Source organism: Gavia stellata, chromosome 3, assembly GCF_030936135.1.
Source record: "Gavia stellata isolate bGavSte3 chromosome 3, bGavSte3.hap2, whole genome shotgun sequence".
Classification (NCBI taxonomy): Eukaryota; Metazoa; Chordata; class Aves; order Gaviiformes; family Gaviidae; genus Gavia; species Gavia stellata.
The window spans coordinates 37,819,051-37,833,582 of record NC_082596.1 but is presented as its reverse complement, the minus strand read 5'-3'; the positions used below and the strand labels follow the sequence as shown (position 1 = coordinate 37,833,582).

General features: G+C 36.7%; 1 protein-coding gene across 1 annotated transcript in view; it reads left to right on the top strand.

Moving 5' to 3' along the window:
• C3H8orf34 (chromosome 3 C8orf34 homolog) overlaps positions 1 to 14,532 on the top strand; it is a 165,106-nt gene that overhangs the window by 136,203 nt on the left and 14,371 nt on the right. Inside the window, exons 9-10 of the mRNA XM_059815599.1 lie at positions 2,546 to 2,631; positions 7,715 to 7,788. Of these exons, the coding sequence (XP_059671582.1) occupies positions 2,546 to 2,631; positions 7,715 to 7,788 (160 nt within the window). The remainder of the gene's footprint in view (positions 1 to 2,545; positions 2,632 to 7,714; positions 7,789 to 14,532) is intronic.

The following is a 14,532-nucleotide window of genomic DNA, read 5'->3' as shown; positions in this document are numbered from 1 at the left end:
ATATATGTAATTTCTAGAATAAGATGAGAATAATTTCAGTTGTTCATGTCTGTTTTGGATTTATGAAAGCTGAGAATGGGAATGTATTATAAAATCTTAACAATTCTGGTGGGATAAAAGAAGCAGCTCCTACTTCTAGAGATAATTTTTTTATGACTGCAATATCAGCAGAGAAGGTTGGAGTAATTTTCCTTTTAATTAAACACAAATAAACTATCACTTCTGTTTTTCTGCAATTCCATGCATACTTACCCATTTACATCCTTATAAGCTTAAATACATGCTTGCAGTAAACATGCGTATATATGTAAAGAAGGAGGACAGGTCAATTTTAATGCAAAGGAAAACGATGTGATTTTTGAAATCTTCCTTTTTCACTTGGTTATTTCATTTGCAATTTGTTTTCTCCCTATTTGAATATCTTTCTGATAATGGTACAAAGTTGCTTGCTTCTGTCTGACTGGCATCTTTAGAAGAGCCTGTTTGACAAGCTAGGCCTTTAAAAAATTGGTAACTAGAGCATTACAAACCAGGTATAGAGCTACAAAGGATTCATAGAAGTAATTTCCAAAATTAGGTTTACAGCTTTTAAGTTTTACAGTTTTCTTGCCTTGAGGAGTTTTGTGTTTTGTGGAACTGCCTCCTCAGGTAAGAGTCATTATGAATTTACATTGAGCTTTCTGTCATAAATAAACCATCCCAGGGGCAATAAAAGGAGATAAATTGGAGGGGAGGGTAGGGAATGGTTTTGAGAAAGTACAAACAAATACATGTCTTAAGATCCAGATATATTAGATAACTGTGAGTGTCATAAAATGTGAAATTCAGATAGGGCAGATATGGGGGTTCTGCCTGTTTTCAAAGGTTAATTCAAAATTTAGTGTAAAGCAGCAGCAGAGAGTTAGAATACAGAGTGAAAGGATCTTTTTTTAAGAGATAAGTTATTTCTTTCCCCAAGGTTTTACTTCAATGTATTTTTATGGTTCCTGGGCTTTGCAGAATTAAATTGCATTTTTCTTATTCTTTTCATGTCTGAATAAATTCAAGGTAAGATAACCTTTATGTAAATGGCAGTTATATTGTATTAAGAGCTACAAAGCATTTCTTCAGAGCCGAATCTGCACTCAGGATTCATAAGAGCCTGAAGAGGGATGGTGGGACTCTTGGGATGCTCATTTATAAGAACAGATACAAGGATTATTTTTGTAAATTGCAGTCAAGGCATTGCAGTCAGCTGATGCAGGGGGAAAGGCTGAAGATGAAGCCTGCTGTAATTACTGTATTTTTCTTTTACAAAGTAATAAAGGAGGAGGAAATATTTTTGCATCCATTTCCCTGTGGTGGGTTAACCTTGGCTAAGGGCCAACCTCCCACCCAGCCGCTCGCTCACTCACTGCCCTCAGCAGGACGAGAAGAGAAAATAGGATGAAAAAGCTTGTGGGTCGAGATAAAGACAGGGAAATTGCTTACCAGTTACTGTCATGAGCAAAACAGACTTGACTTTTTTAATTTGGACAGACAGACTAGTTTAATTTATTGCCAATTAAAGTAGATTTAGGTAATGAGAAACAAAAAGAAAAACATTAAAACCACACCTTCCCTCCGCCCTTTCCCAGGGCCAACTTCAGTCCTTCACTCCAGACTCCTCTTTCAACCTCCTGAGCGGCACAGGGGGGATGGGGAATGGGGGGTTGTGGTCAGTTCACAGTGGCTCGTCTCTGCCCCTCCTTCTTCCTCACACTTTTCACCTGCTCTGGCATGGGCTCTCCCCACAGGCTGCAGTCCTTCAGGAAAAAAATCTGCTCCATTGTGGGTTCTCCACAGTCCCTCCAGGACATATCCACCTGCTCTGGTGTGGGTCCTCCATGGGCTGCAGTGGATATCGACTCTGGCGTGCTCCTCGCCATGGGCTGCAGGGGAGCGTCTGCTCCTTAGTGTGGAACACCTCCTCCCCTGACCTTGGTGTTCCCTCTGCTGTTTTCCACTCTTTCTGTTCCCCACTCTTCTGCTTGTGTGGCATTGTTTGCTCTTCCTTATCTATGTTTTCCCCAAGGTGCCACCATTTTGGCTGAGGGGCTCAGCTGTGTCCTGCCGTGGGTCTTCTGGAGCAGGATGGAACTGCTTGTGTCCAGCACAGAGCAGTCCTGGCCTCTCCTCACCAAGGCCACCCCTGCAGGCCCCCACTGCCAACATCTTGACACAGACACTCAGTACAGTCCGGTTCCATTAAAATATTTTTGAATGTAGTGAAGAAACCTTGCAGTTTTATATGTACGTGATACCACCAAAACCCCACCATTGTTAAAATAAGTCTTACAAAAATATGTAAGCGAGGATTCAGTTGACTGTTTCTTAGAGGCTAGCTTGGGTTACTAGACAATCTGGGATGATATGGTTGAACTATGGATGTTGGCTTTTCAGCAAAAGTTCCCTTTTAATTAGGACAATGTTGTGAGTAGAGTATGTAGTCAGAGATAACACTCTTCTCTGTCTTATCCATGGAATATGATTGCAAATGTTTTCATTCCGTTTTTCCACAATTTAGATTGCAAGGAGATAATTTGGCAGAAAGGCCAGAAGATGTCTCCATGGTATCTCAAACGTCTGAGCCAGCAGTGTCAGACTCTGATGGTAAGTTATATAAATATTTCCTGCTCATAAAAAAAACGCCAAACACCAACAACTTGAATTTAAGAGTAGAGGTTATATCTGTAAAAGAAGATTAAACACTTCCAGAGAGTGTTCCTGGGCATTTGAACTCAATCATTTACACTTCAAATCTGTTAGAAGAGCTTCTAACATGGTTCATGTCATAGCCAGTTAGCACTCCAGAATAATTCCTAGGCATATTTTGGGAGCTGCCTTCAGCCAGGATTCATTCTTAGTGGACAGTTTGTATGTTAGCACACTAGTTTGGATATAAAATACCTTAATAGCGTAGACATGGGCTGTTCATTGCCAGTTGGCCTCTATGCCAAAGAATGGTCTTTGAAATATTTAATTTAATACTACAAATGCATCCACAGGATTCAAGTAATATACAATAAAAATAAAAAGTTACATGATTTCTTCCTTGTTTTTAAACTATCAGAAATGCTTCTCTGATCTTTCCAAGCACCACTGACTAAAATTAAAATACAATAAAAAGGTGTTTATACAATAGATCTGAAGAACATTTTTTCTTCTCATACAAACACAATGATACATTGCACTAATCTGCAGTCAGGACACTCAGCCTTATTTCAATTTCTGCTCAGGTTTTTGAACAGAATCTAGTGGAAAAGGCACTTCCTAAGGGATATCTTGCCAGATAATGCCCTCCTTTCCTATGAAAGATTAAGTTGATGAATGTTAACTTTATCTTAGCTGTCACTGGAATGGAGACAGAAAGGAATAGAAATTTGGACAGAAAATCTGCAAAGATAAATCTTTCAGTCCATTCCCTTACTGTTGGGCAGAACCGGCCGAATCTATTAATTGGAGGATTTGATTTGCAGTTTAGTCTTCAGCAGCCACAGACAAGTTAGCTGTGTTGATTAATTAATGCAAAACGTACCAGAACTAACTTATGTTGGTTTTAATTATCCTACTAACTGTCTACTATTTAGTGCTGTTAGGGGTGCTATTAGGTATGATGGCAATCTGAGCTTTTGCTCATCTCTCTTGCCTCATTTGTAAATGAATGTATGTCAGCATTAGTAAGTAGTATGTCTTTAAAGATAAATTTTTCAAACTGGTTTTGTGAAAATGCATGGCTTCATGCAGTCATGCCATTTGTTTTTTCCTGTCATCTGCCATTGATTACTTTATTAAAAAAATGAATAGGAGACTCAGAATCTCAAAATATGATGTTCTTACAAGCTTGACGACGATTGTCAGCAGAGGAGACCCAGACTGGTGACCGCACTCAAGCCCTGTGAAAGGAAGGCAAAATTCTTCTGTTGTGAGAGTAACCCCCAGCAAGGGAGGTGGTGGTAGCTTGTTTGGGATAGGTAAGGGGATATGCAAGCATGAGATTATTGCAGCAGAAACAAGTAGAGGGGTAAGATATACATGTAGGAATAAGTTCTATGGTTTCTGAAACAATTTGTTTTGAACAGATCTCTGCCTTCCTTTTTCCTTCCTGTGTACCCTTGTTCTTGAAGTGGAAATATGCCCACTTTGCCATGCCATCTTCTGAAACTGTAGGCTTCAATAAAATAGTAGACTGTTGCTTGGGGGCAGAGGCACCAGCATTAAAGAAGGTGAAACTGTCAGAAGGTACTGGATGCTGTGTAATAATGAAACTGGGTCTTTCATGGTCACAGAGTATGAAGCACAAGAGTGCTATAGCCATTGTAACTTGGACCATTTTGTATGCTTCTGGATAATCTGTAGTCAGTATTGATATAGAGAAGATGGAGAATGTTTTCCCGAAAATAACACCTCCAATAAAAATATAGGGAGTAAAATTTAGATGGCTAGGTGGGTCAGTGACATTCATGTTGTTATAAACACATCTATCTCATGTCTATGTATATACATAAATCCGTTAGTCATATAGCTAGAAAATAGCAAAGCCCCTAGGGCAAAAGGACTGAGGTCAACAGTGAGGTACTGCCAAACTTCTGTCAAGAGGCGCTCTCAGAAACGTTCAGCCTTTCAAAATATTTTTTTTTTCCTAAAATGTTGGCTAGTAATACATTTTGATTTGAAAAAAAGCACAGCTGGATTTTACAAGTAGGCATAGACTAGAAACAGGCACAGAACTCGGGCAGCTGCCCATTCTATCAATATTTCCTATAAAGGCAGCACATTACTTGTTTTCTGTGCATCTGATATTTATTTTCAATTAATACTATGTATGTGAAGATGATAAAAGAGACTCCTAAAGATATTGTTAGAAAACCCTAAGTAACCAAGGCATCATGTTGCACTGAATTTTTAGTTATGTCCTCTTAAGTATGTATTATATCATGAAAAAGTGACTAACAGGTTTCACGTACCCGGTTTATTTGAATTTATTTTCTGCTCTTACTTATCAGTACCAATGACCTTACTGAGAGAAAACTATGCATTGGGAAGTGCTGATGTAAACCATTCGTTCAAGAATATGCAAGCAAGGTGCTGATGCACAGCAAAGTTGAGAGTAGCTTTCTTTAGATAATGATCTGTTTCTGGGTTAGTGGGAAATTGTTAAGTTGTTAAATCTGGAGCATCTCTCCTGTGGATTTTAGATGAACTAGGTTCAGAAGTAATTGGCAGCACATCTAATCTAACAGCCCTTATAAACGAACTTTACTAAAGCAATTCCACCTAATAAAGTCAATGTAATAGCTTTTGTAAAAAAGATCATCTGCAGCATCAGGCACTATACTGACTCCACTGGCAATCTGGATCTGGTTCTAATTAACCACTACACTGATTTCCCTCTAGTGTAATCCTGCTGAATTGGACAGAGTTGTGTTTGATCTAAGTAGTAAAAATGAGAGATGGGCATCAGGTCTCAAGATCGGAGAATACAAGATGCTATAACGCTGCAGATTCTTTTTACTGTCCTAAACTATACCTTTCAAAATTGTTTCTCTTTCCCATTGGACCACTTCACAGGAAAGAACTCAGGCAAGAATTTAATAGTTAGGCTCTTGTTTTTGATTAGAAGAAGCAGCTTCAGTGACCATACAGCAAATTTCCCCTGTAGATGCCAAGCCTGTCCAGTTTGTCTCTTGGATCAATCATCCATTAAGCTTCACTCTTGTTCTGTGCAGATAGATGGGGAGAACAGCTGAGGCTTCAAAAGATAGACACTGCAACAGGATTGATCCAGTAAAATTCTGCATCTGTCAACCCCCAGCCTGTTTTTCAGGTTGGGAGGATTGTAGATGTCATCTACTACTGTGTATTTTTTTTTTTTAATTTGGATATTAAGAAATAGTATCACTAAAGGATAATTGTTCATTTAATCCCAGTTGCCTGTAAGTACCATAGGACCTTTTTTCACTTGTTTCAGTCTCTTTTGCTGAAAAGCACCTTACCCTTTGAGTGAAAGCCAGGATATAAGGCAGGAAAAGAAGACATTATTGCAAATAAGATCTTTGCAGTCAATGCATTCTTGTAGAAGGAAGCTTAAAATACAATAACTTATTAGGGAATAAACTCTTAATATTGGTTAAATGAGAACAGTAGCACTTCTAAACTTCTAAACCACTCGTCGATTTTTCTGAGAAAAGCTGTTTGTAAAGTGACTTACTTTGCAGTGTAGTATGCAACTCCACGTATTTCTGAGGTGTGGGCAAAGACTTGTTTCTTTTGTGACTCTAGCTGGAATAATATAATTGGACTGAACATGATAGATTATATGGTACAGTGCCACAGTGTGTACATATGGTATTTCCTATTCCATTGTGTTATTAGAGCTACAGATTATGCTGCGATACATAATATTTAATTTGCTAAATAAATTTTACTAAGCAAATTTCACATCAGTAATTCATTCCCTATCAAACAGGAGTCACTGATTTTTATTATTTGCAGCTAGCCAGCTCCTGTTTCTATCCTATAGAAACTAGAAAGTTTCTACTTGAAGAAACTTGAAAAGACTAGGATGTGTAGCTTCTGTATTTTTTTTTTCCTTTAAAGTGCCAATATAGTAGAAAGTTCAAAACAGGCATTTGGATGTAGAGGAAGAGTTTGAAATTAGGGATGTTCAACAGAAATAGCAATGTATGAAACACATATAGGGCTGTTCCAGATGGAACTGCATGACCAGGCTAAAAAATTAATAAGGATGCAAATGCATGGGAATTAGGGTTGAGAACTAGATGGCAGTGGTAAAAATGTGGCATCATCTCCTAATTCCTGAACAGTTCTCTGACCTCAACTTTGCATCATCATTACCTCTTCTTCCTCTGCTTTTATTTGGGTTTGCAATGAAAGTGGTAACCATAGTTCCTGTACTTCAGTATAGTTGTGTCTTTATAGTAAATATAGTCTGAGATGTTGAACACATCAGGGCACTCTGGAAATATAAGGAGCTCCCTGCTAAGTGTCTGAATAACAGCAGAACCTAGGGAAGATCAGGGCATCTTGTTTTCTTAGGCTGCTTACAAACAGTATCTAAGTGCCTAGCAGACTGTCAGGCAAAGAGTGAAACTGCATAGCATGTTACTTGGAAATTGCTTTCTCTGACATAGGTACATAAGTTCTAAGTTGTTACATATGTGTCAGAGGCATTCTAGACTTCTCACCAAGTCATGTTGTTTTACAAATGTGGCAGTATGGGCAAAAATTATAGCTTGCATGGCTTTTAAACATTGCCGGAAGTGACCAGCACTTCTTACTTCAAGGGTTTTAACTATCATCTAATTATTTTGCAGAATTAATTAAATTTAATTTTATTGACTTTATTAAAGCTGAAGATCCACTACTCACTTGTGCGAAGGACAAACAGTATTTAGTTTTAATAGTAAAAATAATAAATAACCTACAAGACACCTTGGCAGCTGAAGGAAGCTTGCTTATCACTCTAATCGTGTTAGAGACACTGTTCCATGTTGCATTAAGCTTATAAATTAAAATCAGACATAAATTAAAATCCATTAAAGTCTAACTGAAAAGCAGTGCATTTACAGAAGCCACATTTACTTTCCCAGCAGTTAGTTTATAGGCATTTTATTTTCAAAGTGACTAATACTTAATTAGAGTGATTTACTTCTCTTCTACCTCTTTGGAACAGCTCAAGTACCCGGGGCTGAAACACTTACGGAAGATATTGATGAATTTCAGAGTGCCTCTCAAGTGACAGGATCTGTAAGTATTTTCCCTTATGGATAATTCTGTAATTTTTAAAAATAGTTTGATAAAAATTAGTTTTTGCATAAAGATAAAAGTTGTGCTTGCCAGCACTGTCATCCTAGGGAGAAAAAAACTTAATTTACCTAACCCTTCTGGATTCTTAGTTCTCTGGCTGTTTTAATTTTTTCATTCTAGAAAGGGTGATATTTTGAAATAAATTATTATAATCTCATACAAAACCATATGTTGTTGGACTTACATGTATAGCTCTCACTGAAAGTGCAGTCACTTTATGCTATGTCTGTATGTTCTTAAATGTTAGTCAACTATCCATTTTATCAGATAATATTCAATTTTACAAAATTAACAGAAGGAAGTAATTCAAACTCTAAATTTCATTGTGAAATATGACATTATAATATCTCAACTATAATTTTTTTTTTGTAACATTTGCTTGGAAACTAATAAACAAGAGGTGTCTATTTAAAATGTATAGCTAATTTACGTATTTTTTTAAAGAATGCAATATTATGCTTGGTAATATTTTCATCAGTTCTTTTATTTTGAAATTTAAGAAAATCTTTGCAGATTTGCAGTTTGCAGAAAATATAACCAGCAAGAAAATAATGTTTGAAAAATTATATAATCAGAATTTTGGCGCTAGTGGTATTGCATCAGAAATTTGAATATAGATTAAAGAAAGGATTGCTTTTTTTCTAAGGCAAATAACTTGGCAATAGTTGTTTGCTTTTGCAAAAGTTTAGACAGCTGTAAGAGGACACATTAATTCCTGTTCAACCACAGCAATACTGGCTTACAGCACACTTTAGTGTTGATAAATAAGTGAAAAGAAGGGCTCAGTATTTGTTAGCTAAGGAAAAAAGGGCAGTATTAAAGAAAAAAGAAAAAAGAAAAAAGACAATGCAGACTGATCCTGCGGTCCTTCAGGCAGCTGATTAAGTACTACTAATAAAGCTAAATAATACTGAACATACAGTATTTCAAAGAGAGTTATCAAAGCAGTTGGCAGATACGGAGTTCCAGATCAATTCCTAAAGCTCTTTGAGAATTTGGAATGCGAGAACCTCACACAGCATTTGCGGATATTGGGCGAAAGGAGTAAGGAGCAGAACTTTAGCTGCCATTGCTTTGAGCTTCTTTCTCAAGCCTCCTTTCTGCTTCACACCAGTGAACAGAGAGGTATAATGAATTTCGCAGCAGTTTCTGAACCCACGTTTTTCTTATTGATTTGGACCCACAGCTACCAGCTTTGATTTATCACTTCTGCAGATCTGTAGCACAGGGAATGAGCAACAAATAAATTTAATTACACAGAAAAATAAAGATACAAGGAAAACAAAAGGTCATTATGTTTATAAGCAAAATCTTGCGTCAGCCTTCAACTCAGTATTTTTAGATATATGCTCTGTGTGTGCAAGCTTACGAATGGGCACATGATATGTACATTTATCATTTAATGCTTTGCTAGTTCTAGGCATAGGAAAGGTTTCCTGGAGCAGCAGACTGCCAGAGGCAGCAAAGTTGCCTGGGCTGAATCCCTGAAAGCCACACTGGCTATTGTTATTGCCAGTGCTGCAAAGAGAAGGCAAGAAGAGCAGTTGCAGCTATGGCTGTGCCCATCCAACCTCTCCCGAGGACAAAGGCAGCTAGCTTCACTTTCCTGAGCTCTGAGAAAATTGCTTTGCCTAAGTTACTAAGGAGCCATAAACCAGTAACTGTTAATTCATCTGCTTTTGGGGTTTTTTGTGGTTTTTATCTTAAAGCTCTTGCTTAAATAGTGTGTAGCTAGCTGACTGTGTACTTTTATCTCTTTAAAATGGCTTGTTATTCAGAAAAAGATTCAGCTATCCAACATTGTATGTTTGTCTGCAACTGTATCTCCTGAAAAAGAAAAAAATCATCCAACAGTTGTTGCCTTTTAGGGCTCTGAAAGAACAGAGATCTGTTCCATGGTCCCCTAATAATTTCCAGTGAGACTTATTCTTTGACAATCTTGGCATATAAAATATAAAGGTAAAACTGAGGTTCCTCATAGGGAGGCTGTGAAGATAAATGCATTTTTGCAATGGATTCCCACAAATCCTTCAAAACAGTAAGAAATATGCCTGTAAAATTACTTCAGAATTGATACCAAAATACATTCTCGTGACTTGAAATGATTTTCAGATATTATATGAGATATGTGATACTATATGAGATACAAGATGAGGGAAAAATAGAATAAATATGATGTTGATCAGACATTTCTCATAAATTGGACAAATTGGTTCATGGTATTCACTCAAATGTGCATATTACATGTAAAAATTCTTGATATGGTTCAAGGTGTGCCATGTTTAATACTGGTACTGCATTCCAATAGGGTAATTTGAGTCTGTTACTAGTTAAATGGCTCATTATCGTAAATTTCTCTCTACTCATGTATATTTGACAAATTTTATTTAAAACTGCCTCAGCCTTCAGAGAAGTGTTTTGAGAAAAATTGTGGGATAAAGCAGCAAAAATTATGCATAAGGATCTTTAGGAAAGAGCTGTGTGGGTTCTTTTTTCATGTCCCGTGTGTAAGTCCAGATGTAAGATCTGTGATGTGGAGACTAAAGCAATCTGGATACCAGTACTTAGAAGAGATAGGCAACATCTATATCTATAACATGGTTCATGTAATTTATACTATGGTTACCTTATGATTTTCTTGTAACATTCTATGTGTTTACTATTCTATTTCTGAAGAATCTGGAAGTTTATATCATTAAACCTTTTTCCTTTAAACCTTTTTTAATAGAATCTTTTGCTATGCTTTATTTTTCATGAATAAACTCGTTGATATTTGAAAAATCGAGAACTTACTTTTTCAGTGCTACACAATTCCAAACAAGGCATATTGAATGAATAAACGAGTAAAGCTAGGAAAAAGCAGTATGAAGTATTTACAGGAATCAGCACTCTTCCCAAGTGTTTTGCAAGGATTCAAAGCGGAAGTAAGCATTCAAAATATCTTTAGAGATTAGGATTTCTAATCCGGCAGGGCTCATTTTCTGACAAATATTTAATGTAACAAAAAGTGCTAGGCAAAATGCAAAGCTTTTTCTTGAGACTTTTGCAGTGTGGTGAACTCAGAGTCCTATTTTACTTTATGTTTCTGTAAATGAGTTTTATAAATATCTGGCTAGCAAGCTTTAAGAAAACACTGAAGTGATACTAGGAAAAAATTAGGTGGGCTGGAATTCTGACAGAAATGGAAAAGTAAGGTATCAGGGGAAGTTACTAAACTTACGGTGACTAACAGAAAGAAAGAGGGCACATGCACCGGGCAATTCACATTGAGTAGCCTTTGCCTTCCCCCTGAATTGCTTCTTTTACCACCTGGATCTAACAGGACTCATGCTTATTGGTTTTTTTATGTGAATCTTTGCATTCACTCATCTTGCCTTGCATGTGCACATAAAAAGGTATATTTTTCTTCACAAATTATCCATGTTTTCCCTAGTGCTTCGAAACTTTTCAGTTGCTTTCCTAGAAGGAACACATGCATGGATTTTCTGTGATAAATACAGAAATTCCTTAATGGTAATTCAATTTGTGAAATGAGTTGAGGCTTCATGCACAAGGAAAAATTAAGCTTTTAATTCTTGCTATCATTGTATGTTGAATACAGCTGTATTCCAGTGATACATGACTTAAATTGTAATTGTTAGAAATTTTCTTAACTTCTCCCGCTATTTTCCCTGGGAACAATACTGAGAAGTAACTTAATTACTTTTACAAGTTTGAGTACAATCAACAGCTCTAAATTACCTGAACTTCAGTATTTAACTAAATCTAAAAATTATTTGCTGGATTTGGGTCACTGTTTAGCATATAGCAGGTTAGTCATTAAAGTAAGTATTTTAAGGTTCCACTGCAACATCAGGAACAACAGCAGTGTGCCTGTGAGGAAGTATGAATAATAAAGGTCATATATATATATATTATATACACAAAATTACTCTGTTCTCATACAAAAGTTTTCAAATCCATGTTGATTTTTGTAAGTAAATTTTGGAAATTCAGGCCCATAAAGTTAAAATTTTAGATTTTAACTTTAAATTTTAAATCTTCTGTAAAAACAATAATAACAGGCAATATTAGATTAGTGCAACTCTTCCACAGCTACTCAAAAACACCCTGCAAAGTGTAAGTTTAATTACTATTAGCTAAATTAACAACACAAGACAGTAGAAGATCATAGTATCAAGGTCCTTGGGAAATAAGTGATATTTCTGGCAAGTAGTTAAGCAAATAGTTTGAATTACATACCTTGAACCTCTTTGGTTGACACCTCCCCTATGTAAAACAAATTCCATAAAATAGACATAGCATTTTGTACATACAGCTGCAGAATAATTATTTCTTTTAAAATTCTTTTTTACTTTGGAGAGCACCTGAAGTACTTAAAATTTTATTTCACTTCTTACCTGTTGGTATTCTTTTTGCTGATATCATGTTGCATATTGCAAAACTTGAGCCCCCTGGCTGCCTGCCTGACCCCTCTGATGCGTGGTGGGGCTGCCCCATCTCCCTCCCTGGACCCCCAGGGGTAAGGACTGCTTCCAGAAAGGCCCCCACTCCTCACAGGTTCAGTTCATCAGCCCCACTGGCAGGCATTGCATGCGGCGCGTGGTTAGTGCTTCCAAGGAGACCTTTCATGGAGCAGAGAGAAGGGCAGATGTCTTCTGGAGTGAAAATATTCTTATTTGAAAATATTTAATCCTCTAAAATGTAATTTTAAATTGAAAGAGTTTTGTGAACTTTTAAAAAAATATGTAAAAAAAAATCAATGTGTGCCTTGGTTTTACCTGTCTAAAATTCTGGTTTCTTGGGCATGACAAATTAAAAAATATTAGTCCAAATAACAGTAAATAAAACAGGACTGAAGCTTAGAAAAAAATTATTCTGGTTACATTTCAGAAACTGAAACAAATGTGATTCCCAGGTGCCCACATATTTCCTTCTTCCCTCTTGTCTGTAAACAGAAAAACTATGTGTAGGTTAACTCAAACTACCATTTTTTTAGTGTAAGGTTTAGCGTAAAATGTGCTGGCTGACTGCCATGAGAAGCAAAAAGCTTGTAATTTCACTTACATGGCATTTCAAGTATAACAGGCCCTAATGTGGAAGGTGGGGAGTAGAGGTGGCTGCCAATATTGCAACAGACCTCTGAGAAGGTTTATTATTTTCACAATACCAAAAAAACATGTTGACTAGCTCACCTTGTGTCCTTGAACAGACTACAGAAGCTGAAAAATTAAACATTTGGTGGCCTCTTACAGAAAACGCATGTTGTGTCAAGACTATTCAAACAAAATATTGCACAGAAAGATCCGCTGCAAGAATAACAGCTGTCCTTGCCAGCTGCTTGGTCAGAATGGAAGGGACACTTGCAGACAAATAGTTCAATAAGGGGTATTTTTTATGTATTTGGAGGGATCTCTGTCAAATGTGTCTATTTAAGATTTAAGTCTATTTAAGATATTTAAGCTATTCAGCAAAGAAATGGTAGGTTATATATAGAAAGCTAAGCATGGTTGTCTTTCTTACAGTAATATCTCTGGAAGTTACCAATAAAATTTGCACTTGATTTAGCTAAACTAGGTAGAAGAAAAAGTTCACTCAAAATGCATTGCATATATTTACAGCTTGCCAGGAACTAACTAATTAATTGGGTTTCACCTCCTTTTCCTCGTTTCATTGTGATCATGCAATTCAGCTAGTCTTTAAAAATGAAGAAGCGCTTCCTCTTGTGAGGTGGGTACTGTTCCCACACCTGAAAAGAGATTGTGTGTGTGCATGGATGTGCATGTGAATGCTGTTTTACTCTGAAGCAGGCCAAAATAACATAGAAATGTAATGCTACATTGTTTATTAACACTTTCTTGCTCAGCAAGAAAGAGTGATTTATTTTCTAACAAGCACTTATTTCCAGATGATGTTGTAGGTAATTTGGAGGTCTTCCTCTTGGCCTTAGCTATTCTGAAATGTTGCATCTCTGTAGAACTCCCCAGGTGCCAGTGGGTATTACACAGCCCATGTCAAGTCAGCTCAATGGTGAGATCAAGACACTCACATCGTCACTGGGGTTTTTTAGGGATAAAAGCTATACTGATGTATGCTGTCAGCCTAACATCGTGCTGCAGATTGAAGCACATATAGCAATCTTGGAAAAACTTTCTTATTCTTATTCCTGAACTCCTTAATTGTATTTCTGTTCCACTGTGGCATTCCCAGTAAGTTATGGTATTTTCCAGAAGTTCAGGGAACCAGTGAGAGAGATTACCTTTAGCTTTATTGTTTGTAATTTTTTATTTTAGCAGTAATTTGGCTAAGTGATCTAAATAAAAAAGCATTCATGAATGTACTGTGTGTGAAGAAATTATGATGATATGTAAAGAAAGCCACTTAAGAAATGGACACATAGTTAACCTTAAAAGTTGACAAATGTATCCTGAGGGCTTTGTTTAAACATATTTCTGGCACAAAGAGACATTGCCTCACCTTCAAAGTTTGAAGGTGATGAACCGGGTCCAGGGCTGTTTCTACAAGTTAGAAAGATAAGGATGTCTTTCAGGAACATCCTCATATTTAGATCACGTTAATCTTGTTAATGTAAATAAGCCATTTGTAAATTTTGTGCTACTATTTATAAAGCTTAATGAACGATCAAGGACAACTGTAGTTTGGAAGATACTAAAGGAGTTGGAA